The following is a 27,749-nucleotide window of genomic DNA, read 5'->3' as shown; positions in this document are numbered from 1 at the left end:
AATTGGCCTCTGGAAAAGTTGTACAGGTCTATATTTATGCCAATAATACATGGGTTGCTTTTGTTCAATATTGTGTGAAAGGTAAGAGAGCAGAGTGACAAAGAGCTCAGGGTCTGGATTCAGAACCCTGCATTCGAATCTTAGCTCTCCCACTCCTTCACTGTGTGCCCTTGGTCAAGTAGCTCTCTGGCAGTGATAATGCAGGCCACTACAGGCAGCAGCAGACAGGAAGGAGGCTTCGGGGAACAGACGGGACCCAAAGAGGGTGCAGGTCTATCCTTTCACCCTCGTTGAATTTCACCTCCTTTTGATAGGACATGGCATTAAAAAACCCCCAACTCCTGTTCTCAGAGGGCTGAAGCATTCATTGTATTAATAAAAATTAGAGCAAACACTGAGCCCAGCACTCCTCTAGATACATATAATATCTCATTGAGTACTATAATTATTATCACTATCTCCATTTTTACAGATGAAAAAGGTTGAGGTGATATTTTAAAATTTAATGTGGCAGAAGGATTTGGACTCAGACAATCACTTTGGCCTTGGCAGGGAGTGAGTAGGGGTGTTATATTTCATATATATAAATATATATATATATAAGATGTTATATATTTTTTAAATGCTTTTATTTCAGGGAGAGGAATGAGAGGGAGAGAGAAATAGAAACATCGATAATAAGAGAAACATGGATTGGCTGCCTCCTGCAAGTCTCCTACTGGGGACTGAACCTGCAAACTGGGCATGTGCCCTGATCAGGAATCGAACCAGCCACCTCCTTGTGCATGGGACGACATTCAACCAACTGAGCCACAAAGGCTGGGCTATATTTATATTTTTAAATGGCATTTTTAAAATTTTTTTTACATATATATATTTTATTGATTTCAGAGAGGAAGGGAGAGGGAGAGAGAGAGATAGAAACATCAATGATGAGAGAGAATCATTGATCGGCTGCCTCCTGCACGCCCCCTACTGGGGATCAAGCCCGCAACCTAGGCATGTGCCCTTGGCTGGAATCGAACCTGGAACCCTTCAGTCCACAGGCTGACTCTCTATCCACTGAGCCAGACGGGCTAAGGCTGGGCTATATTTTTTTATGATAGAATCCTAGAAATGAAATTGCTGATTTAAAGGGAATACCTTGCATTTTGATAATACTACCCAGTTTGCCCTGCAAAGAGCTTGAATGAACAGTGGAGGGTCTATTTTAAAAATTTCTTGGACTCAAATCTCTCCCATTGCTAACTACACAGGTAATTCACTTCTCTTTGTAAAAGGACAGCTACATTTGTTGTCTGATCCAGGTGGAGAAACAGAGGACATTGCCAGGGAAAGTCTACACCCTGAAAGGAATGGTAACAGACCCAGGTGAACCATTTCTTATTCTCTGGATAGCATTACGTCTCTCAGTTTTATTATGTCCCATACTGAAATTACTCTCTTCAGGAATAGCAGGTAGTGAGGCTGCAGCAATCACAGTCATACCTTCATGCCGCTTGTGCTCAGATCCATTGTCTTTAGAGCAGGCGAGATGATGCCAAGGGCTGCTTTTGAAAGCACCAGAAAGTTGCAAGCTCCTCTGAAAGGCAGGGGTCCTGCATATGCTATATGCAGCCCCTGCTGTGTTCCAGTGATTTTAAGAAACCACCAGCACAGAAAGTCTTGCAGCCATTTTCAACGTTGATAGAAAGTTTGGTTCTAGTTGGTTGTCCCAGAACTGAAACTTGAATCAAAACAAATTGATCAAGAATAACAAGGAACTGCCCTAACCGGTTTGGCTCAGTGGATAGAGCATTGGCCTGCGGACTGAAAGGTCCCAGGTTCGATTCTGGTCAAGGGCATGTACCTTGGTTGCAGGCACATCCCCAGTAGGAGGTGTGCAGGAGGCAGCTGATCGATGTTTCTTTCTCATCAATGTTTCTAACTCTCTATCCCTCTCCCTTCCACTCTGTAAAAAAATCATTAAGAAAAAAGAAAAAAAAAAAGAATAGCAAGGAACAATCTGATATTCCAGAAGTTCCCCAGTAGTTTTTAAAGTCACAGGATGCCAAGCTAGCTTTTGCCACATTGAGGAATACTTCCTTGCTGCTTCATGCTGACGTCCACAGCTGGGAACAGAGGGTAAAATGTTTTTGTAATTCAAATCCCTGTCCTTTCAGAGTTTTATTTCTCTATTTTATTCCTGATATCAGTAGATTTTATTTTACCTTGACTTGTATGTGTCTATGTATTCGGTTATACTGAGGAAATTAAGGATTTTTTTCAACTACCACATTGAATGATAAATCCACAGGATTACTATATCTTAAAAAAATTTAAAGAGCATTTATGTCTTCTTATTCACCAAATGTACTTTATGTTCAAATATGATTGTTACCATCTTTCCCTGGTTACTAAAAAAAAAAAATAATGATGAATTATATAGCTAGATGTAAATGTATTGAAAGTATGTGTGTTTTTAGCAGGCATTTTTGAGTACCCACTATGTGCTTGACATTGGGGACACTCAGCTTTCCATCATTGGGCACACATATTAGAATTAGCTGTTTCCAGTTTAATGGAGGAACAGAATTCCTTTCCTATAGTGAAATAATTTTAGATGACGTGTGTATTAAGGTTCTCCAGAGAAACAGAAACAATAGGAGATGATACAGACATGGATACATAGATATAGATATAGATATGAGATTTAGTAAAAGCAATTGGCTTGTGAGATTATGGAGGCTGAGTGGTCCCAAGATCTGAAGTCGGCAAGCTGGAGACCTAGGAAAACTAGTGATATCCAGGTCAAGTTCAAAGGCTTGAGAGCCAGGAGAGTTAGTGGTTAGTGTTCTAGTCCTAATTCGAGTCCTAAGGCAGGAGAAGACCCATGTTCCAGCTCAAAGATGCTTAGGCAGAGAGAGCGACTTCTCCCTTGCTCAGCCTCTTATTCTATTCAGGCCTTCAGTGGATTGGGTGAGGCCTACTCATTTTGGGAAAGGCAATCTGCTTTACTCAGTCTCCTGATTCAAATGTTAATCTCATCCGGAAACACCCTAACAGATACACCCAGAACATTGTTAAACCACATATCTGGGCACCCCATGGCCCAGTCAAGTTGACACATACAATTAATAATCACAAAATGTCATGGAATTTTATGATGACTGTCACTAGCCAAGAGAACAAATTGTTCAGTATTTTCCTAAACTTAAATAAACTATAAATAATATCTGATTAAAAAAAAAAGCAGCCCACATTTAAAAATTAAATTGGACACTTGGCATTATCACTGTTTGGGGTTGGCAACATAGTAGAGTGGGAAAATTGTGAAGTTAGACAAACCAAGGTTTGAATCCCATTTCTGTTTATTATTAGCTTTGGTTCTTGGGCAAGTTATTTGTCTGAACTGTAATTTTGTGATTTGTTTGAAAATCAAAGAAACCTACTTCATGGTGGTGTTTAGAAAAAATGTATATAAAATGTTTGGGACACAGTAAATAGTCAATAAATAAAAGTAGTCATTTGAAAGTTGACCATAAGTGATGCCATATAAACCATTTTGTCAAAAAGAGTCTTTGTCCTTCAGCGATTTGATGATTTTTCATTAACTGACGGCGGTGACAGTTTGCAGTCATCTCAGTATGTATAACAGCGTCCTGGAGACATAGTTACTCACTAGTTTTCTCTCTTGTTCTTTTGATAGAGTTAAATTAGAAGAGCGAGAAGTCACTGAGAATCCTGTAGTAGTCAGTAATGGTGATAGTACTCATTTCTTACCTAGAAAAGCAAAGAAGCGGTCATTTAAGTTGGAGGAGGATGAAGAAACTGATTACAGAAATTCAAAGAAGCATTGGAAGAGGCGAGAGAACAGCAGCGAGAACACTTTGGATCCAGAACCAAAAGCTGTCACAGATCAGAGTGGAAGGGGAAAAAACAAGAGGAAACACAAAGCCACACTTGATGTAGTCGATGAGGATGACAAAGAGACCAAAAGAAAATCGCCAAAGAAGAAGGAGAAACGTGCATATAGAAAACAGACGAAGAATCCCAAGCCTTCTAAAGCACAGACAGTGAAAGAGTGGACTGTCCAGAAGTGTAGTCCTCCCAAAGGTTCTGCTCGAAACAGCCTTGTGAAAGCCAAGAGGAAAGGTGGCGTGGACGTCCATGCAAGAGAGAGTCCCAGTTCCTCCTCAGAGTCTGAGTCTTGTCATGATTCAGCCAGCGAACACTTGAGCAATGTCATCGTGGAGGTCAGAAAGTCCTCGGAAAAAGTATCAACTGCATTATCAAAGGAAGGGTCCTCTATAAACACAACTGCAAACAAAGTAGCTACAAAAATTGCCTTTAACTCTGCCCCCATCGAGGACAAGACAACCAGAACCTCAGACTCCAGTTCAGACTCCAGTTCGGACTCAGATGACCAAAGCGAGGCGTCAAAGAGTTCCCTGGAGAAGACTGCGGGGCCCTTAAAGCCAGTAGGCCTGTTTGCGGGCAGAGGTCGTCCAGGTCTGGGGCCTTCATCACAGACTCTAAATGCTACTGGATGGAGGAACTCTGACTCAAATGGTGGCAGGCAGACTCCTCCTGGTCCTCCCAACGTGACTCTCCCTGCCAGTTTGGGAAGAGGTTGGGGTAGAGGAGAGGACCTTCTTTCTTGGAAGGGAGTTAGGGGTCGGGGCACGCGGGGGAGAGGTCGAGGACGAGGACTTGCTGTTCCCCTTGTTTTAAATAGAGACGCTGAATATGAGAAGCAGCAGCATTTAAATGAAACAGTAACAAACTCATCTACTATTATCCAGGCAAGTAGTCTTTATTGTGAGTTTACCACTTCCCCCTTCCCCTCAGAGTGTGTCTCGAGTTGATGTCATCGGTTCACATTTTCTCACCAGTAACAGAGTCACATAACTAATAAGTACTGTTTTTCAGAATCCAGTACGGACACCCAAGAAGGACTACAGTCTGTTACCACTGTTAGCAGCTGCCCCCCAAATTGGAGAAAAGATTGCATTTAAGGTATGTTTTAAAACAACAATTACAACAAAAAGATTATTCTCCCTCCAAGAAAAATTACTTGTTAGAGTATATATGTAAATAAACAGACATCTATATACATACGCATATGTATGTGTACATATGTATGTATGTGTGTGTATATATGTGTATACACACACACACACACCCTTCCCGCCCAGATCACATCTTTCATGTTCTCATGCCTAGTGTGTAATAGGTGCCAGTAATTGTTTTCTAAATGAATAAAAATGGCTTAGGGTAGTGTCTAGAATATAGCAAGTGCTCAATGAAAGAAAGCTATACATATCACCCCTTTCCCCAAACCAGTGGAACTCCTGTTTTGCTACAGATTTGTGGTCAGGCTGTGTTTTCTCAGAGATAGGGACCACGGGACTTATGTACTAGTATTTGTGGACTTTTTCTTTCTTTCTTTTTTTAGCTTTTGGAACTAACACCTGATTATTCTCCTGATGTCTCTGACTACAAGGTAAGACTTTTTATTTAAAAACTAGAAGCCCAGTGCACGACTTTGTGCACCAGTGGGGTCCCTCAGCCTGGCCTGTGGGATCGGGCCGAAACCAGCTCTCTGACATCCCCCGAGGGGTCCCGGATTGCAAGAGGGTGCTGGCTAGGCTGAGGGACCCCACCGGTGCACCACTGGGGCCGGGGAGGGACTGTGGGAGGGTTCCAGGGCATGTGTGGCCCATCTCACTCAGTCCCGATCAGCTGGACCTCAGCAGCAAGCTAACCTACCAGTCGGAGTGTCTGTCCCCTGGTGGACATAGCGAGCGGTTGAGCGACCTTAGCATATCATTAGCATATTACGCTTTGGTTAAATGGATGACCAGACACTTAGCATATTATGCTTTTATTATATAGGATAATTGTCAATATATTAAAGAAGCTGAAGTCAAATTTAATATTGTTGGTATGAATAATGCTGATTTTTTTTGAGTAAACAATGCCGTAAAGTAAAAAACAAAAACATTACCGAACTGTAAACTTTTTAATAACATCACTGTGAAGTCTCCTAGTGTTGTTTTCCTTACACTTGGGAAGACTATAGAATGAGAATAACGAATTTAATTCTTTTTATTCAATTTTTAAAAATTAGCTTAGACACACAGACTTATTTGAGTACTCTTCCCTCATATCCAAAACTTTGAAAGAAAATAATAAATAGCTCTCAGCCAGAAAATTGTATTGTTTTCATCATAGGAATATATTTTACATATTTGTGAATTACCGAAAGGAAATGTAAACAGACCTGTCTTGGGCAAATCAAAATGTTTTGTCACCCTACATAAGTAACTAATTTAATTCTGTGATATATGAGGAAATGGGAATAAATATAGAATTGATACATTTCATAGCTCTACACACTGTGATTCTATATGTTATTAAAATTCACATTAAGTGGATGCTAGTCATCATCATAGTTATTACCTTAGAAGTATTTACTTACTTTATTTCCTAGTAGTTTTAGAACTTTTTTGAAATTGCTTTCAAAATCATTTTGAGACAGAAAATTAGTCCCACTTTTTTGCTTTGACCACAAGTTCTGTTACCTGCTTGATCGCCGGCTTCCTGCACGTTCCCTGACCGGCTGGGGATGGAACCTGTAACCAAGGTACTGCCCTTGACTAGGAATTGAACCCGAGACCCTTCAGTTCGCCAGCTGATGCTCCAGCCACTGAGCCAAACCAACCAAGGCAGATCGCTGGCTTATTTATTAAGCTTGCCTTCAAAACTCAAATCTCCCGGCTACTTTATTTATTTTTCAAAACTCAAATCTCCCTGCTACTTTATTTATTTTTTTATATATATTTTTTAATCCTCACTGGAGGATATTTTTGAGAGAGAGAGAGGAAGGGAGGGGGGACTGAGAGAGAGAGAAACTTCAATATGAGAGAGACACATCAACTGGTTGCTTCCTGCACGTTCCCTGACTGGCTGGGGATGGAACCTGTAACCGAGGTACTGCCCTTGACTGGGAATTTATTAAGCTTGCCTTCAAAACTCAAATCTCCCTGCCGCATTTGTACCCATGGGATTTGAATTTATGGAGGTGGCTGAGTGAGCCAATGCTATTGAAATAGGAACTTACTACTTATATTTCCCAAGAGGAGGGGCAATGCCACCCCCTGCCGTGACGCAGAGGAAATCACCTGGGTGTAGTCAGGAGGCAGAAGCAGGAGTGAGGAGAGAGCCTTTACTGGGGTCTCCTGGGGATAGACAGGCAGGGTGCAGGAAACAATCTAGGATTGGCTCATTTCAGTAAGGAGCAGGCTGTGGTCTGTAGGGACTATTCCTCGTGTGGTACCTGACCCTGTGGTGATTACGATTAGGGAAAATAGTGGCTTGGTGTGTGGGAGTATCATTTACCCTACATGCTGATTTAACAAATTTTTTTTTATTGAGATAAAATTCACATAACATAAAATCCACAGTTTAAACCAGTGGTCCACAGACCACTGGTGGTCTGTGAGGTCCGAAAGGTTGGCAACTGCTGGTTTAAACCATTTTAAAGTGTACAGTTCAGTGGTTCTAATATATTCGTAATGTTTTGTGTGTTGATTTTTGACTTCAACTTTTATTTTTGAAAGGAAGGAAAAATATTGAGCCACAATCCAGAGACCCAGCAAGTAGATATAGAAATCCTTTCATCCACACCTGGTGAGTCTAGAAAAGAATTTGAAAATGTAGGCTTTTCATATCTCATTGGTTTCTAAGTAGCTGTGCACACGGGAGCTGCTGTCTTCTTTGGCCCCATGATTAACTGGCGCTCTCCACCACCTCTGTCAGCACAGAACAGCCCAGGCCTGAGCCCCACTGGTGGAGTAGAGTGTCCACTAAGAGTTATTGGATTTTTTTTCCCCAAAGCTTTTAGGCAAGTTGTTCTTATTACTGTCATTATGTAATTTCATAAAAATTACATAAACCGATGAAAATTGATTTCAGAAAATCTACACTAATAAAAGAGAAAGATGCAAATTGACCATACCTTCGTGATGCCCACCAGCCAATCGGGCGTGAGTATGCAAATTAACCTAACAAAGATGGCAGGTTATTTTGCATACGCAGGCACAGAGCGGATGGGACACGTGTGTCGTTGCCATGGCAACAACACAGGCATTCCGCCCTGCCCCAACCGCTCGGGGCCTCTGGGCAGGATGGGAAGGTGGAAAGGCGGCTCCAGGCCGGAGCGAAGGTGGTGCCAGTAGCCAGGGGAAGGAAGGCCCATTCTTGCACGAATATTCGTGCATTGGGCCTCTAGTTCTTTTTATAAAACCTAAGTTGAATGCTGATGCAGAAGTGTGGCTAAAAAACTTGCCATTAAGTTTTGTGTGGGTGGGTCAGCTTTATAAGAGATTGGGAGGAATTTAAAAATCTGGGAAGCTTTTGCACTTAAATTGCCTTGCTAGTTTTTTGCATTCTTGCATCACTTTAAAAAAACTCAAAACTGGAAATTATGTAAATTGCAGGCATACATTAAGGATATGATTTATTTATTTTTTTTATATTTTATTGATTTTTTACAGAGAAGAAGGGAGAGGGATAGAGAGCTAGAAACATCGATGAGAGAGAAACATCGATCAGCTGCCTCCTGCACACCTCCTACTAGGGATGTGCCCGCAACCAAGATACATGCCCTTGACCAGAATCGAACCTGGGACCCTTCAGTCCACAGGCCGACGCTCTATCCACTGAACCAAACCGGTTCGGCAAGGATATGATTTATAAAAGAAAGCTCATATCGTCTGCCTGCGGACTCAAGGGTCCCGGGTTCAATTCCGGTCAAGGGCATGTACCTTGGTTGCAGGCACATCCCCAGTGGGGGGCGTGTGGGAGGCAGCTGATCGATGTTTCTCTCTCATTGATGTTTCTAACTCTATCCCTTTCCCTTCCTCTCTGTAAAAAATCAATAAAATATATTTAAAAAAAAAAAAAAGAAAGCTCATAAGATCTGGTCAGCTCTATTTCAAAAGATTGGCAAATGAACACATTTGTGTTGTTAAATCAAAATAAAGTATCTAAAATATTTGTGTATACACAGTCCACACATTATTCTGCCTTATCCCTGATTCACCCTGTTCATTATTGGTTCTGAAATCGTGGAATGAGAGGGCTTTTGCTGTATATGGCTTAACTTGTGTTGTATTGTAAGGCCCCTGGCCAGAGACCAGGGGGGATCCCCTTTTCTTTAGCAGACCCTAAGGCAATTAGTTTCTATTTGTATTTAAATAGGTAGTAATGTAATCAAAACTCGAGTACACAGAAGTTAGTCAAAAGGGTTTTTGTTAATCCTCACCTGAGGACATTTTTTCCATTGCTTTTCAGAGAGAGTGGGAGGGAAGGATGGGGGGAGGGGGAGAAAGAGAGAGGAGAGAGAAAGAGAGTAATATCTATGTGAGAGAGACACATTGATTTGTTGCCTCCTGCATGCTCCCTGACTGGGGCCAGGGATCAAACCTGCAACCCAGCCCTGCCGGTGTTTCTCAGTGGTTGAGCGTCGACCTATGAACCAGGAGGTCACAGTTGGATTCCTGGTTAGGGCACATGCCCAGATTGTGGGTTTAGTCCCCAGTAGGGGACATGCAAGGAGGCAGCCAATCAATGATTCTCTCTCATCATTGATGTTTCTGTCTGTCTGTCTCTCTCTCCCTTTCTCTCTGAAATCAATAATAAAAACAAGCAAAAAACACCCTGTAACCCAGGTATGTGTCCTGGACCAGGCATCAAACCTATGACTCTTAGGTGCGCAGGCTGACAATCTAACCACTGAGCAACACCCGCCAGAGCCAAAAAGGGTTTTTCAACAAAGTCTCTTTAGGCTATTAAGTAAATGATTAGATGTAACCTGGTTTCCCAGCTTTATTCTGATAAGGTTTCATTTGAAGAAATCCCCCTTCTTAGGAATGGTGGACAAAGAAATTTGTCCATGGTCAAATTCCATGGGCAAGGCTGGATCACTGCTCGTCAGGTGATTGACAGTGATAACATCTAATTAGAACTTTTCTTCTGGGCAACAAGGAATGGCTTTATCTGTTTTCCAATAGAAATACTCATAGTCCTTGCTTTGCATGGTTCTGATATCCATGCACTTCAGTTACCCTGGTTTAGTTAACAACACCAGTCCCTCATTGACATTGAGTATATTAATGAGAGTAATTGCATAAGGTGCTGCCAGCTCTTTAGTCCACAAGTCACTACATAATAACAGATGCCCATCATGACCGGTGACCAACCACTTCTTTCAGTCTTGGTGATCGGTCACTGTGCTTTTGTTACTCATTTTCCATACACACAGCAAGGTGTGTGCCTTTGCTGCTCCCTTGTCCCTCAGTGATAAACCCACATGACACTTACAAAATGGGTAGTTGAAATAGGAATAAAGTATTGAAAGCTGATCCAAACTTAGAAGTGAGTATGACAGTTCTGCAAGTAATAGAAAAGATTCTCTCTATCATTGTTGCCTGACAAGAAGGTAAGTACTCTTCAAACTACCCTTGGTAAGAATATTACAAAGAAGCTGTGTGCTTCAATTCTCAGTGTTTCTAATGTTTTAAATTATAATATGCTCCATAAGTATTAGTATTACTTCTTTTCATTTCCTTATATAGTAAAGATTTTAAAGTTTTGACAGAATTTTTTAAAGATTGTGAAACAGTCATCATTTTCCCTGTGAAAGTCCACGGCCAGCATGGCTTTCAGGGTTCAAAGGCTTGGAGGTAGAGCTGAGGCACAAATGACACACAAGACGAAATATTAATTTTGATACCAGAGGAAAACTCGACCATAGCAGTCAAGTTCTCGCTGAGTCTCCGTTCCCAACTGCTTTTATTTACTAGAATACACAATTGCCTTTTAGGAATGCAAACAGACATATCAATGGTAATGTTTAGTAAGCAGTAAAATTGTCAGGTTTTGGGGGAGTTTGCTTTAGGCCATTGAGTCAGCAGCAAGTATAAAATGTAAATATTCACCCTATGAATATCAAAAGGAGTACCGGCTAGCCTTCTGCCAGACTCCTCACGTTAATTACTGTTGATCTTGGTTTCCAGCATTTCCCCATTGATTATTTTATTGTTTTGCGTGATTTTTAGGGTCCCACACTACCATGCAAAGTGAGGACTGCTATATTACTAAGTAGTAAGCATGTGTAATTTCTGAGGACATAGCAATTTCTGAGGACATAGCAAGGTAGAAGTATTTTGCAGAATTCAGATTACCTTCCCTTGTTGGGATTATCTTGTGGTTGTACATTCTTTTCTGGGAGTATGAGTGATAGTGTGTCAAGCTCGTTTCTTTTTGATGAAGGAAATATCATCCCTGAAGAAAGGCCAAGAAGCTCCCGTCTGCTGGTGCAGGCTTTTCTCAGAGTCTCCTGTCACGGAGGGAGCACTCCATGCTCGCATGTGCATAGCCAGCCTCCACATCAATGCAGTTTGTTTGTGATGGTTTTTCTAATGATGTAAATTGCCTGTCGAAGAATGTTTTCACTACTGGGAAGTGACTTATTGTCTCTCCTCCTTACCATCTAGTTTCACCCATAAAAGAACCTGGGAAATTCGATTTAGTTTATCACAATGAAAATGGATCTGAGGTTGTGGAGTACGCCGTGACACAGGAGAGAAAGGTAGGCGTGCTTCTCTTCTTGGGATTGCTGAGTTATCCATTCTCTCTCGACTGATTACTGTTGGTCTGTCTGAAAGACTTTGCAGCTTGCTGAACTGCCTATATTAAAATCATGAAGGAGCCCGGCTAGTGTGGCTCAGTGGCTGAGCATGGACCAGGAAGTCAAAGTTTGATTCCCAGTCAGGGCACATGCTCAGGTTGCAGGCTTGATCCCCAGTGTGGGGCGTGCAGAAGGCAGCCAATCGATGATTCTCATAATTGATGTTTCTATCTCTCTCCTCCCTTCCTCTCTCTGAAATCAATGAAAACATTTTTAAAAATTAAAAAAATAAAATCATAAAGGATCTGGGTCTTGAGGATGTCTGTCCTGCCTACAAGGTGGCATATCAATGCCAAGTGTCCAGTTAGGGCATCATCTTGGACCTTAAAGAGCCTCTATGACAAGATGCACAGAGTCTAGATTTGCATAGTCATCTATATGTATGAAAGCCTAAGCAACTTAACAACTGGAATGACCTGTTGACCAGTCGCTATGACACGCACTGACCACCAGGGAGCAGACGCTCAATGCAGGAGCTGCCCCCTGGTGGTCAGTGTGCTCCCACAGCTAACCTCTCCCTCCCCCGCCTGCCAACCTCCCACGGTCCCTCCCCCGTGCCAGACGGCCTCCCTGATAGGCCTTGATCACCTGCCAGGCTGAGTGACCTCACCCATGCACGAATTCGTGCACCGGGCCTCTAGTCGTATGTAAGGTTATATAAGGATTTCAATACAAAAGACTAGCAGATCATAAAAATCTCTTATTGACATGTAGATTCAGAAAAGTGCATATAAATATAGCTGGGACGATTTTCACACATGAACATACTCATGTAACCGGCACCCAGATCAAGAACATTAGCAGTCCCCTCTGGAAATCTCCATCAAGTCTCCTTGTAGTCACTGCTGCCTCTCAGACATTGCCACAATTCTGACTAAAAACAGCAAGTTTGGTTTTGAAGAATGACATAAAATGATGGTTCTGTCTTTTGACTTTGTTTAAACCCTTAAATTGCCATTTTAGGAAGTATATGTTTTAGAACTTTTTAGGCAGCCAGACTAGTTGCTGGCAATGGATGGTTCATTAGGTTTTGCTAGCATTAAAGGAAATAGAATCTACACTAATAAAAGAGAAACATGGTAATTGGCGTACGACCGCTACCCTTCCCATTGGCTAATCAGCGTATCCTTATGCAAATTAACTGTCAGCCAAGATGGCGGCCGGCAGCCCTGCACTGAAGCGAGCAGGGAGGCTTGCTTGCTCCAGTGACTGTGGACTCCAACGTTCCCCGCCTGCCGCTGCTGGCCTCTCAGCTGCAACTATGTTGCAAATATAGAAGCTAAACAAAACCCCAGAAACCAGCTTTCAGTCAGCCTGGCTTCAGCCAGCCTGACCGAAACATTGTATCAAATACAGAAGGAAAAACAAAGGCCAGAAACCGGCTTTCAGCAGCCGAGGCCTCAGAGCTAAAGCTGGCCCAGAATAAAAAATAAAAATAAAAAAAGGAGCGGGTGGGAGCTTCAGCCTCTCACCCAGACTGGCCAGGCACCCCAGTGGGGACGCCCACCCTAATCCAGGACACCCTTCAGGGCAAACCAGCCGGCCCCCACCCGTGCACCAGGCCTCTATCCTATATAGTAAAAGGGTAATATGCCTCCCGGCACCGGGATCAGCGTGACAGGGGGCAGCGCCCAAACCCCCTGATCGCCCTTCGGCTCTGTGTGTGACAGGGGGCGGGGCCACAACCTCCCCATCTGCCCTGCTCTGTTCATGACAAGGGAAGGCGCCCCAACCCCCTGATCAGCCCTGCTCTGTGCCTGATAGGGGGGAGCTCCCCAACCCCCTGATCGCCCTGTGGCTCTGTGTGTGACAGGGTGCAGCGCCCCAACCCCCTGATCGGCCCTGCTCTGTGTGTGACAGGGGGCGGCGGCCCCAACCCCCCCCCCCCACGGGCCCTGCTCTGTGTGTGACAGGGTAGAGCCATAACCTCCCCATCGGCCCTGCCCTGAGTGTGACAGGGTGCAGCGCCCCAACCCCCTGTTCTGCCCTGCTCTGTGGGTGACGGGGCGGTGCCCCAACTCCCCTATCGGCCCTACTCTGTGAGTGACAGGGGGGAGCTCCTCAACCCCCTGATCGGCCCCGCTCTGTGCGTGACAGGGGGGAGCTCCTCAACCCCCTGATCGGCCCTGCTCTGTGTGTGACAGGGTACGGAGCCCCAACCCCCCTGATGGGCCCTGCTCTGTGCATGACAGGGGGTGGCGCCGCAACCTCCCCATCGACCCTGCCTTGAGTGTGACAGGGGGCGGTGCCCCAACCCCCAAATCAGCTGTACCCTGAGCGTGACTAGGGGTGGCATCGCAACCTCCCCATCTGCCCTGGTCTGTGCATGACAGGGGGCGGCGCCCCAACTCCCCAATCGGCCCTGCTCTGAGCCCAACCAGGGGCTGCACCTAGGGATTGGGCGTGCCCTCTGCCACCCGGGAGCAGGCCTAAGCCAGCAGGTCGTTATCTCCCGAGGGGTCCCAGACTGCGAGAGGGCACAGGACGGGCTGAGGGACCCCCTTCACCCCCCCCCTGCCATGCACAAATTTTTGTGCACCGGGCCTCTAGTTTATATATAAGATGTTTATATTTTAAACTAGAGGCTCGATACACAAAAATTTGTGCAAGAGTAGGCCTTCCTTCCCCTGGCTGCCGGCACCGGCTTCCCTCCTCCAGCCTTGGCAGACACCCTGGACCTGGGCTTTCCTCCCTCCGGCCAGCCGCAGATACCTGGGACGGTGGGCGGCTTCTCCCAGCCCGGGCCCTGGCATTGTCAGGAAGGACGTCCGGAAGACATCTAGTCTATCCAGTCTAATTAGCATATTACTCTTTTATTAGTATAGACTAGAGACGCAGTACACAAAAATTTGTGCACTCGGGGGTGGTCCTTCAGCCCGGCCTGTGCCCTCTCGCAGTCTGGGACCTCTCGGGGGATGACCACCTGCTGGCTTAGGCCCGCTCCCCAGGGGATTGGGCCTAAGCTGGCAGTCAGACATCCCTCTGGCAGCCCAGGAGCCCTCAGGGGATGTCCACTTGCCAGCGGGGAGCAGGGCTAAGCTGCAGTTGGACATCCTTAGAGCTGCTGAGGAGGCGGGGGAGGCTCCCACCACCACCACTGTACTGGCAGCCGTCAGCCTGGCTTGTGGCTGAGCAGAGCTCCCCCTGTGGGAGCGCACTGACCACCAGGGGGCAGCTCCTGCATTGAGCATCTGCCCCCTGGTGGTCAGTGTGTGTCATAGTGACTAGTCATTCCCACTCGTTCTGCTGATAGGGTCAATTTGCATATTACCCTTTTATTATATAGGAGGATAGAGGCCTGGTGCATGGGTGGGGGCCAGCTGGTTTGCCCTGAAAGGTGTCCCGGATCAGGGTGGGGGTCCTGCTGGGGTGCCTGGCCAGCCTGGGTGAGTGGCTGATGGCTGTTTGTAGGCTGGCCACACCCCCTGCAGGGTTGGAGTCCCCTCTGGAGTGCCTGGCCAAACTGGGTGAGGGGCTGATGGCTGTTTGCAGGCTGGCCACAGCCCCTTCAGGGTGGGGGTTCCTGCTGGGGTGCCTGGCCAACCTCGGTGAGGGGCTGATGACTGTTTGCAGGCTGGCCACAGCCCCTTCAGTGTGGGGGTCTCCACTGGGGTGCCTGGCCAACCTGGGTGAGGGGCTGAGGGCCGTTTTCAAGCTGGCCACACCCCCTTCAGGGTGGGGGGGTCTTGCTGGGGTGCCTAGCCAGTCTGGGTGATGGGCTGATGGCTGTTTGCAGGCTGGCCAGGGCCCCCAGCCAGCCAAGCTCCCAGTGGAGGCTGTCTGGAAGCAGGTATCTGGGATTTATTTATCTTCTATAATTGCAACTTTGTTGCCTTGAACCGAGGCTGCAGCCGGCCAGGGCAGGCGGGAAGCTTGGTTTCCTCCATCGCTGAGGCAACCGAGCCTCCTGCTTGCTCCAGCTCCATGGCTGCCGGCCGCCATCTTGGTTGGGTTAATTTGCATATAGTTGCTCTGATTGGCTGGTGTGCGTGGCTTGGGGCGTAGTGGAGTTGCAGTCTATTTGCATGTTTCTCTTTTATTAGATTAGATGTTACAGATATTGCCCTATAAGTTTCAGTATTATAAACTATTTATCTGACACGTAGAAACTCTAGCCAGACTGTGCTTTGATTTGTCTCTGAGATAAATGATACTCTTAGAGATTTATTCCAAAAACACATTTTTGGGGTCTGTGGTAGGATCATCAGATTTGGCCCAGTCTTCTGTACTTCCTTATTTGCAATATACTCAGCCCCATTTTTGGGGTTGAAATGTATTCTTGGAAACTGTGCCTTTGCAGTGGTTCTCAACCTTCCTAATGCAGCGACCCTTTAATACAGTTCCTCATGTTGTGGTGACCCCTAATTTCATTGTTACAAATTGAACATAATTAAAGCATAGTGATTAATCACAAAAACAATATATGTAATTATATATGTGTTTTCCGATAGTCTTAGGCGACCCCTGTGAAAGGGTCGTTCGACCCCCAAAGGGGTTGCAACCCACAGGTTGAGAACCACTGCTTTAGAGACTTGCTTTTCCATGCCTTTTCAGAAGTCTAAAGCAGAGCCAGTAATTACCTTTTTGGACACTAGATGGCTCTCATCATTCATCCACATGGCCAAGTGCTCTGATTTGCTTTCTCTTAAATGTGAAATACCTCCTATTTTTGGCAGCATAGCAGAACTACAGAGCTGCACAAAACAGCATCAGCAGTCTATTGATAACTCTTTTGGGTCACATCTGCTTCCCAAGAGGTCTGTGGCTGCCTGTCCCCAGAACCTTTAGGGCAAATCTTCGTGACCCCTTATAACCCCTCACTCCATGCCATCCCCCACAACCCCTGCTCTAAATCAAAGAAGGATGAAATGTGCTTAATGTGAAATTTAGCTGCATTTGAGGTAAACAAGTTTTGATGTACTAATTAAACTCAGTTTATCAGGACTCAAATTATTCCAGGACTTCAACCATTCTGCCCAAATGGAAATATTCTTGACTGACGTTTTTAACTGACTAGAACCTATATGACCTCATAATGAAATCTCTAAACTGAATATTTTGTATTTTCCTTCAGATCACTGTTTTTTGGAGACAGTTGATTGATCCAAGACTGATTATTGAATCTCCGAGTAACAACACATCAAGCACAGAGCTTGCCTAAGACCTCTCCACCTTGTAGTGTATAAATGTCTTGTTTGTGAAAGTGACTATACCTGAACTTTAAAAAAAAAAGATTTGAAATTTGTATGCAGTTTTCTGCATAGGACAGAATATCTACCTCATCATTGAAAATAACATGAGTGTGTTGCTTTCTAGTCTTTTTTTTTTTTCAGGTTTAATTTTAGTAACAAAATTTTAAAAAATGACATTCCCTGTAGGCATTGTTACATACCAATATGTATTGTTTCTTCTCTTTTTTATTTTATTTTTTGACCATCAAGTAGCCATTGTCAGAAGCAGTTTATAATATCAAGTATAAGAAAGTGCTGCACATCTTGTCTCAGTAAGTTTTATTAAGTAACATTTTAAAACATGAACGCATGTTACTTGACCTAATTTTTTACATTTGAGTTGTTCTATTAAATGTGGAACCTCTTACAAATTTCAAGTATTTTATCCTTGTAATTGTCAAGAATTAACAAGTAGTTGGGTTTGTTGCAGGCAGTGAGTTAAGGAATCCTTTCACATTTTTCTCAACTTTAAAGTGGAGGATTCCTAGAGCCCCATCTAGAGCAGGAAAATAAGACCTGCTGTCTGTGCCTGGAGAATAGCTCCTGTGTCAGCTGGGTGAGAGGATTTACTCTCAGTTCAGACCAGGAATGTGTTATCTTGCTGCAAGATCCCGGCACCTGGCTGCGTGTGCTGGAGTGAGGATCTTGAAAAGAAACTTCCTTTCCTATTGCTGTTCCACACAAAGCTAAAATGACTAAATATATACTGTGAAAATTGCTTTCTTTTAATGAAAGATCAGATCCCTCCTTCAGCTTTGCAGATTTTTAAATAAAACCATATTGAACTAAATGTCCATGCTGAGTCATCACATCTAGTTGAGTATTGTAAATCTCGGCTTGTTTGTTTTTTACAACAATGCAAGAGGTTAAAGTTTTCCGGAACAAGAAGGGTTGCCTTGAGTGAAGAGTCCGGTGTTGCAAAGTTTGGTCAAACAGAGTCTGCTATATCTGGGAGCTATCGGACCAGTGAAGCTGCTGTCCAATTTTAATATGCATGGCATTGATGTGCATCAAAATGTGGTTACTGATTTGTGATGAGTGTTACTCCAGAATGATGGGATCTTGGCACTGGGGTTCTTGTGTTGCATACTTTCCAGAGTTTGGGAAACAAGATTACTAGTAAACGCCAAAAGGTATATGAACAAATGCCCCGGTTGTGGGCTCGATCCCCAGTGTGGGGTGTGCAGGAGACAGCCGATCGATGAGTCTCTCTCATTGATGTTTCTCTCTCTCCCTCTTCCTCCCTCTCTGAAATCAATAAAAATATATTTAATAATAATGCATGTGAAGCATTTAGCACAGGACCTGGCATGTAGTAAGTGCTTGATGAGATCTTACCATTTATTTATCTTCCTATTTGACTTGCCCAACATCCTGCTCCAAATTTTTGGCAGAACTTGCATCCCCTTAATTTATTTTCATCTGTTAGAAATTACTAATGTCATATTTTGTATTAGAGCTGCTGTGTTTAGACTTTTTTTAATTGTATTTATTTAAAAAAATTTTTAAAAATATATTTTATTGATTTTTTACAGAGAGGAAGGGAGAGGAATAGAGAGTTAGAAACATCGATGAGAGAGAAACATCAGCCGCCTCCTGCATACCCCCCACTGGGGATGTGCCCACAACCAAGGTACATTCCCTTGACTGGAATCGAACCCTGGGACCTTTGAGTCTGCAGGCCGACGCTCTATCCACTGAGCCAAACCAGTCAAGGCTGTATTTATTTTTTAAAATTCTTTACTGTTTAAAGTATTACATATAGTATTACATGTCTCCTTTTTCTCTCCCTGCCTCCTCCCCCTCCCGCCCCCCCTCCTCCCCCATAGACTTTCTTTAATTGTATCTTTAGGTAGGATGAAGTCAGCTCCTAATTCTCATTAGTCATGCTTTTATTCTAGAAGGTTTGAAGGTTCGTTATAGTTTTTATCCCAGGGCTCTGGCCATGACCCCCACTTTGAAAGAAGTTATATTAAGATAGTGACTCAGGTTTTTTGTTTTTCAATTAACAGGAGGGAACAATCATTCCGAAATGAACTGATAAGGGAGTAAAGGAAAATAAATACAATGAAATCTCAGAGAAAAGCATGTGGGGTGTAATGGGGTTGGTGATTGGCCCTGTCCTCTGAAGGACGCTCTACAGACACTTTGTTAACTTTGCAGTGATGCAACCCCACATGTTAAATGACTGGATTTGGGGGCACCATTTATAGCAGCGGTTGCCAACCTTGCAGCGGACCACCGGTTGGCGACCGCTGATTTATAGGGTTTTGGTAGGGTTTTAGTACATGAAATGTGGCTATAAGGTAATGTCTGATTTTAAAACAAAACACGCCTTGGCCAGATAGCTCACTTGGTTAGAGTGTTGTCCTAATGAGCCAGGGTCGTGGGTTCAATCCCTGGTCAGGGCACCTACAAGAATCAACCAATGAATGCTTAAATAAATGGAACAACAGATCGATGTCTGTCTCTCTCAAATCGGTTTTTTTAAATGAGTAAAATGTTGAAAGCAAGTCAATCTAGAATTTTAGATTCTTTGAAATTATCCATTGAAATGAAGACAAAATAAAGACATTTTGAGATAAAAGCTGAAAGAATTCATTGTCAGAAGGCCTGCACTACAGATTATGCTAAAGTAAACTTGTATCCATAGGAAGGAATGAAGAGTACTGGGAATGGTAAATATGTGGAGGATATATCTCTTTTTATACACAACTATATTTTCTTTGAGGTAACTTTAAAGCAAATCTATAATAATAAAAGCATAATATGCTAATTAGACTGGACATCCTTCCGGATGACCTTCTGGACGAAGCCACAGTGGCGGGGGCTGAGGCAGAGGCAGCCACCGTGGCAGTGGCGGCAGGGACCAAGCCCCTTGCACAAATTTCATGCATTGGGCCTCTAGAGTAATTATATATAGTAATACTGTTAAAAGGTAAACTAAGGCATATACATTTTTGAAGTTTATGTAAGCAACCTGATTCAAATCAGCCAGTGCAAAATCAGAAGTGGTTAGGGGGGCTCTATTAGCAGGAGCGAGAGGAAAGTCTTTTATTATTGGGTCCAGGTGGAGGAGGTCAATGGGAGAACAAAAGGGATATCTGTAATACTTTCAACAATACAGATAAAAAATTTTTAAAAATAAGTATTTTATTATTTAATTGGCTATAGTGTAAGCAGTTTTCCTATTTAGGAAAGCCGAGTGCTGTTGTTTAGTTTTGCTTTCCTAACCTCGAGGTGTTTATAGGAAGTGACTCTGGCTTAGATTTTGGCTTGCTCACGTCAGAGCCACCTCAGTCTGCTAACTTCCTTGTTTGATGATTTTCATAATAACATGGGGTTTATTATGTATGTATATGTAAAATATATGAAAACAATAGCAAATGAGATGCTATATAAAATTTTAATGTAATAAAATTCTCATGAATTATTAATGCAATGTTAATTCTAAATAGACTGTGATAAGTTTAGGATGTATATTGTAATTTCTAGAACCACTAGAAATATAATAAAAAGCATACGTAGCCCGGCCGGCAATGGCTCAGTGATTGAGCATGAACCTCTGACCCAAGAGGTCATGGTTTGATTCCCAGTCAGGGCACATGCCTGGCTTACAGGCTCAATCTCCAGTAGGGGGCGTGCAGGAGGCAGCAGATCAATGGTTCTCTCTCATCATTGATGTTTCTATCCCACTCCCTCCCTCTCTGAAATAAATAAAAATATATTTTTAAAAAAGTATAGATAAAAGGCCAATAACTGGAAATAAAAATGAAATGTATAATATATTTGATTAGTCTAAAAGAAGATTAAAAAGAGGAACATAGGAACAAAAACTTATAGTTTTAAATGCCTATATTAGAAAAGAACAAAGTGTAACAGTAATGATCTAATATTCCAACAATAAGCTTGAAAAAGAAGAGCAAATTAAACCAAAAGTAAATGGAAGGAAATAATAGGTAATAGAAGAACTCAACAATAACAAAAAAAGCAGACAAGTGACAGAAAATTAAAGACAAAAGCTGGTTCTTTGAAAAAATAAAAATAATCTATTAGGTGGATTAATCAGGAGAAAAATACAAATTACCTAAATATATCAGGAATTTAAAGCTGTTATTGCTGCAGATTCTACTGACATTGAAAGAGTAATATGTTGAAATCTAAAAAACAAGCAAGCAAACAAAACAGAAACATTTATATATATATACAGCAAACAAACTAATGGTTGACAGATGGGCAGTGGTAGTGAGATGGGTGAAAAAGTGAAGAAGATTAAGAAGTTCCAAACTGCCAATTATGAGTCATAGGGATGTAATGTAAGAAGGAAATATAGTCAATAATATTGTAACAACTACGTAGGTGACAGATGGTTACTAGATTTATTGTAGTGATTACTTCATAAGGTATATAAATGTCTAATCACTATGCTTTTACCTGAAACTAATATAATATTGTATGTACACTATAATTTAAAAGCAAATTTTAAAAAATGATTACAGGAAGAAAAGAAAGATTTCAGGTTGATGAATTATTAGTTTCTACCAGGAAATTTATTAATAATGTCTTTTTTGGTTCTTTTTACAAATTTAATAATATGATATGATAAAAGGTTATCCTGGGTAAAAAAAAAAGCAAAAATGGTAGAGTAAGGACCTCTGAAAATTTTGCCTCCATCTTATGGAGGCAAAAATTGTCAGAATCAACTTTTTTTGTAACTGTGAAAATTAGCAAAGACCTTGCAACAAATCGGGGAACGCTTATTCAAGAAAAGTGGCTGAATTTTGGTAAGAACAGCAAGCTGTGGTGTTTCAACTTTCTCTATTTCATTACTCCAACCCCAGCTCTGTGGTAGTCTTGAAAACCAACAGTCTGTAATCAACTCCAAGACCTTAGAAAACACTGGGAAACATACTGGTTTCTAGGCATTTAAGGACATCTCTATCTGGTCATTAACTGCTCACTAGGCTAAGGGAGCAGAGACTCTATTAGCAACGTATGACAAAGAATACAGATTTCATGGAATTAAGTCAGAAAGTCTCTAGCCCTAACCGGTTTGGCTCAGTGAATAGAGCATCGGCCTGCAGACTCAAGGGTCCCAGGTTAAATTCCGGTCAAGGGCATGTACCTTGGTTTCGGGCACATCCCCAGTAGGGAGTGTGCAGGAGGCAGCTGATTGATGTTTCTCTCTCATGGATGTTTCTAACTCTCTATTCTTCTCCCTTCCTCTCTGTAAAAAATCAATAAAATATATTAAAATAAAAATAAAATAAATAAAAGTGTAAAATGTTTCCACCTGTGGGAAAAAAAGAAAAAAGAAAGTCTCTAAACAAATAAAAACAACAACAAACAGCCTCAACAACAAACCCTGGGAACAGGGGAATCTGGTGTCCACAGTGCCACGTTGTATTTTATTTTTTTTATATATGTTTTTATTTCAGAGAGGAAGGGAGAGAGAGAGAGAAACATCAATGATGAGAGAATCATTGATCGGCTGCCTCCTGGAAGCCCCACACTGGGGGATTGAGCCCGCAACCCAGGCACGTACCCTGACCAGGGATCAAACCGTGACCTCCTGGTTCACAGGTCGATGCTCAACCACTGAGCCACACCAACTGGCTACATTGTATTATTTTAAATATCAGGTTTTGAACAAAAAATTATGGTATAGAAACAAGAAAGAATGACCCATATGAGAAAGGAAATCAACAGGAATTGTCCTGAGGAAGTACAGGTATTGGATTTACACAGACAAAAACTTTAAATCAGCTATTTTAAAAATGTTCAAAGAACTTTAGGAAACTATGGCAAGGAAAGTATGAGAATGATGTCTCTCTAAATAGAGACTATCAATACAAAGATAGGAATTATTTTTTTTAAAGAGCCAAATATAAATTCTGGAGTTGAAGTATACAGTAACCGAAACAAGACATTCACAAGAGGAACACAGCAGCAGATTTGAGCAGGCAGAAGAAAGAATCTGGCTAGAGGTCAATTGAGATGACCCAGTCTGTGAAACAGAAAGGGAAAAAAATAAAATAAAATTTTTTAAAAAAGAAAAAAATGAACAGAGCCTCAGAGACCTGTGGGACACCAACAAGCATACCAACATCACAGAGTTCCTACAGGAGAGGAGAGAGGGGGAGGGCAGAAAGAATATTTGAAGAAATAACAAAGGAATAAAAATAATGAGAAGGCAATAATGGAGAGAGAAGAACAGAAAAGATGTAAGGCAAAAATATATAGTAAATGGCAGATGTAAATCCTTATCAGTAATTTAATGTAAACGTTCCAATTAAAAGGCAGAGATTGGTAGAATGCATTAAAAACATGATCTGACTATATGCTGTCTACAAGAGCCACACTTAAGATGCAAAACCACAAATGAGCTGAAAATAAAAGGATGGAGCCCTGGCTGGTGTGGCTCAGTTTGTTGGGCGTGGTCCCACACACCAAAAGTTTGCCAGTTTGATTCTGGTCAGGGCACATGCCCAGGTTGAGGACTCGATCCAGTAGGGAGTGTGCAGGAAGCATCCGATCCATGTTTTGTTCTCCTATCCCTCCCCTCCCCCCCCCTCCCCTCCCCCGCTCTCCCCTTCCCTCCCCTCTCCTTTTGAGAAAAAAGGATGGAAAAAGAGATGCCATGCAAGCAGTACCCAATAACAAGATAGACCACATTCAGGTAATAAAACAAGTCTTCATAAATTTTAAAAGATTAAATAATACAAAGCATATGCTTTAACCACAGTGGGATGAATTTAGCCTACCAGGTCTTAGTAAATATCTACTGCGTGGAATTTGAAAAACATAAGATATGCGCCTCCCAGTAATTTTTACTGTCTAATCAGCCCTTCTAAACATCTGGGAAACAAGAATCCACAAACATTCTTTTTGTTGTTGTTGTTAATCCTCACCCAAGGATATTTTCCCCATTGATTTTTAGAGAGAGTGGAAGGGAAGGGGAAAGACAAAGAGAGAGAAACATCAATGTGAGAGAGACACATCACTTGGTTGCTTCCCCCAGCCACTTTGACCTGGGCCGGGAATCAAACCTGCAATCGAGGTACATGCCCTTGACCGGAATTGAACCTGCGACCCTTCAGTCCACAGGCCGATGCTTTAACCCAGGGGTCCTCAAACTTTTTAAACAGGGGGCCAGTTCACTGTCCGTCAGACCATTGGAGGGCCGGACTATAGTTTAAAAAAAACTATGAACAAATTCCTATGCACACTGCACATATCTTATTTTGAAGTAAAAAAACAAAACGGGAACAAATACAATATTTGTATTTGCATGTGGCCCGCGGGCTGTAGTTTGAGGACCCCTGCTCTAACAACTGAGAAAAATTGACCAGGGCCATTTTTTAAACAATACATTGTAATGTTAACGTAAAAAAAAACCATTGAAACCTGTAAAGAATTTTTGTGAGTTTATTTGAGCCAAACTGTCGACATATGCCGGGAAGCAGAACCTCAACGAATTGAGAATGCGCCGGAGAATGGCGGGGTTACATTTGTATTTATACATTTCAATCAAAGGAGGAACATAGGTGGGTTACATGAAATTCATTGGTGATAGATTAAGGAGGAGGGATAAGCAAAGCAGGGAAACCCCTGGGATTGGATAAAAAGTAAAATGATGGACACATACTTAGGTGGGTGCAGGAACAATTAACAAGATGATGAAGGAATTTGTGGTATCTGTCCTGGCGCCCAGCACATTTGGTTGTGCCCCAGGGGCTCCAGATAAAGGGAAGTCACAAGTTACCCAGACATTTCAGGGGTATGTTATCATAGATGCAAAAAGACAGATAGGCTCAGTTAAGGTAAAGGTGGACCTTGTCAGTGAAGATACTGGCCTAGGACGTAACTGCCCACCATAACTGCTTTTAGTCAAAGTTTAATTTCAGACCATCCTTTGTGGTAACTTTAGGTCTCTGAGTTTGCAAGACTGCCATGCAGGCCTCCCCTGAGCTTGTCAGGTCAGCATGTGGCCCCTTTTGTCCACAATAATGCTTAGAATTTTAATAAAGAAGATACATTTAAAAATTCATAACATGCAGAAATAGACACAAAATGGAATAACATAACTCACATTTCATCAGCTTTTAACTTAACTTGATTTTAACTTTTGCAAAATTATAACCCCTGGGGTCTTAAGTGCTTTTTAAAATTAAACAAAATGTGTATGTGTACACAAAATTAAGACTGTCAGGTCATGCAGAACACTTGTCAAGAAAAATTATGACACAGAGTTTAACTTTACTCAGAGCTTCCTTGGTTTATAGTTGAACAGGTTGATAAAACTCTGAAGTCTTAGCATTTTTAGCCTCCAGTGCTTGGAATAACCCATATTTTTAGCTTGTGCATCTATCTTATCTAAGTAGGGCTAAAGTTAATGCAACAGGTAATCTTCTGTGGACTCCGCTTCGTTTTGCATGCCATTCAAGCCAACAAGATATTATTGAGTGCCCTGGGTGGGTGGCCCGGTTCATTGGAGTGTCATCCCGTACATCAAGAGGTTGCGAGTTCGATTGCCGGTTAGGCCACATACCTAGGTTGCAGATATGGTCCCAGGTCAGGACAAGTAAGGGAGGCAACTGATCGATGTTTCTCTCTCTCTGCCTTCCTCTCTCTAAACAAACAAACAAACACCCCAAAACAAAAACCCAACCAGAACCTATCCTCGGGTGACGATTTAAAAAAATAAAAAAGGATATTGTTGAGCTTCTTGTTAAATCTGGAGCCATGATGGATGCAGTTTCAATCAACAGCTCAACTCCTTTAAGTAGAACCATTGAGAGCTGAAGACTGGATACTGTCAAATAATTGATATGGGGCTAAATTCCAGCTGCTCTGGATGTGGTGGTTTATGTGAGACCTGGAGTCTGGAAGCCACAATGGCAGAGCCAATCAGGAAGAGGGTGTTGCGGCGGGAGAGGCTCACTTAGAGGTGGGCTTCGAAGACTTGAGATGCCCTTTGAGAAGAACAGAGGAAGTTCAAGCATTGGAAGCTGCGTTCAAGACCTGGTGGTGGGGGCTGGAGGAGCAGGCCGTCAGGAAGGTCAGGCTGAAAACTGATGGACAAGAGATGTCCAAGTGGAATTTCTTCTTTCCACAAACATTCTGGCATGAGTCAGCAGGCCGCCTCACCCATGAGAGCTAGGTCATAGGCATTTTATGCTGTTTATTTCCTGGAAACTGCTCCATCCTGCCCCTTGAGAGATAGCATTTCATAGAAAATGCTTGCCTTCTGGAATCAGATAGTCTGAATGCCAATGTCCACGGTCTCAGGTAAGTTATTTAGTGTCCCTAAGCCTCAGTTTTCTCATCTGTAATGAGATAATTATACCTACCTCAAAGATTTGTGAGAATTAAATGAGATGCCATGTACATAAATCTTAATCTCCTACACACCTCATCTTCTGTCTTCCCCCTCCCTATGCAAACAACAATGTAATATGAAAAAGAACAAGTGGGCTCAAGGGGCCGTGCTGGAAGAGATGTAGGGGAACTAGGAATTACAATGTTGAGTAAGCAATCTGAGCTAGAATCCCAGTCCTATTTTATATAAAATTCATGACCCTCACCTGTAAAACGGATATAAGAACTTCTGTCTTGTAGGGTTTAGAAAGTCTAGAAGAGATTATAAGGATTTTAGAAACTAACATATGTGACTTTCCTATCACACAGTATGTGCCCCATAAGTGGTATCTATTATTTTAGCAGTAGTCTGACATTGACCTTTTTCTTATTTTTGCAGCTCACACTGTCTCCAATGCGAATTCCAGCTAACCCCTCTTTAAACACGGTCTTTCTCTTTGACCCCCATCCCCTCTCTGCAACATTTCTTGCCTCCTGTACACCCACTTTTCCTACTCCCTGGCCAGAGGGGAAGAACAGAGCTAGAAGAATGGAACTAAATCTAAGCAAACAATTTTGAAAAAAATGTTTAAGTTCCAACATTACTGTTATCTGAGTATATGTGAGAGAAAAACCTTTGTTAAACTGGGATGTCGCCAAACCCTAGTAAAGTAGAACTGGAAATTTAAAAAAAAAAAAAATCATGTTAATCGCGGTGGAAAGAAATCACCCAGTTTAAGTTTAAGCATGAGTGTGTGACTATGGGCTCCAGTCTTTCAGGGACCCAACGACGAAATGCAAAGCACAGGACCAGGGAAGGGGAAGGAAGGATTAAAGGATTAAAAAAAAAAAAAGGAAAAGGGGCAGTCGTTTAACTGTTCCTACAGTTATTTTTTAAAGTCCGGTCCTGATAAGCGCCCCTCGCGCCCGCAGCGCTGGGGACGTCGCGGGTCCAGGTAGGTTCTTGTAGGAAAGAACTCGTGGGCGAGCGCGCTCGTGCAGAAGCCGGACTAGATCTGGGCTGGGCTGCCCGCGCCCCGGGGTCTCCACCCGACGCCTCGGTTTCTCCATCCGCGGAGTGGCCGTAGGGGTAACCGGAAGCCCCGAGCCAAAACCGGTTTTTGCAATAATAGTTATTTTTTTAAAGTCCGGGCCCTGATAAGCGCCCCCTCCCTTCCGCAGCGCTGGGGACGTCGCGGGTCCAGGTAGGTTCTTGTAGGGAAAGAACTCGTGGCGAGCGCGCTCGTGCAGAAGCCGGACTAGATCTGGGCCTGGGCTCCCGCGCCCCGGGGTCTCCACCGATGCCTCGGTTTCTCCATCCGCGGAGTGGCCGTAGGGGTAACCGGAAGCCCCGAGCCCCAGCTAGTTCCCCATCGGACCCCACCCGGCCCCTGGCTGCCCCGCCCCCGGTCCCCGAGTGC

At 43.0% G+C, this 27,749-nt stretch overlaps 1 protein-coding gene across 4 annotated transcripts in view; it reads left to right on the top strand.

Annotated features, from left to right (window-relative positions):
- COIL (coilin) overlaps nucleotides 1-27,017 on the top strand; it is a 29,482-nt gene extending 2,465 nt beyond the window's left edge. The window contains exons 2-7 of one of the 4 annotated variants that reach the window (XM_023759598.1): nucleotides 3,689-4,784; nucleotides 4,912-4,998; nucleotides 5,438-5,485; nucleotides 7,605-7,674; nucleotides 11,544-11,638; nucleotides 26,729-27,017. In XM_023759598.1, the coding sequence (XP_023615366.1) occupies nucleotides 3,689-4,784; nucleotides 4,912-4,998; nucleotides 5,438-5,485; nucleotides 7,605-7,674; nucleotides 11,544-11,638; nucleotides 26,729-26,908 (1,576 nt within the window). In that variant the 3' untranslated portion in view covers nucleotides 26,909-27,017. Of the gene's footprint in view, nucleotides 1-3,688; nucleotides 4,785-4,911; nucleotides 4,999-5,437; nucleotides 5,486-6,557; nucleotides 6,682-7,604; nucleotides 7,675-11,543; nucleotides 11,639-16,811; nucleotides 17,759-26,728 lie in introns of those variants that run through there. The other 3 variants (XM_006095590.3, XR_002830923.1, XM_006095591.3) reach the window with 3 other exon arrangements.
- The last annotated feature ends 732 nt before the right edge of the window (nucleotides 27,018-27,749 follow it).

Source organism: Myotis lucifugus, unplaced genomic scaffold (genome assembly GCF_000147115.1).
Source record: "Myotis lucifugus unplaced genomic scaffold, Myoluc2.0 scaffold_158, whole genome shotgun sequence".
In the NCBI taxonomy this organism is placed as follows: Eukaryota; Metazoa; Chordata; class Mammalia; order Chiroptera; family Vespertilionidae; genus Myotis; species Myotis lucifugus.
The sequence above is the reverse complement of the archived record's forward strand: the minus strand, read 5'-3'. Positions and strand labels throughout refer to the sequence as shown.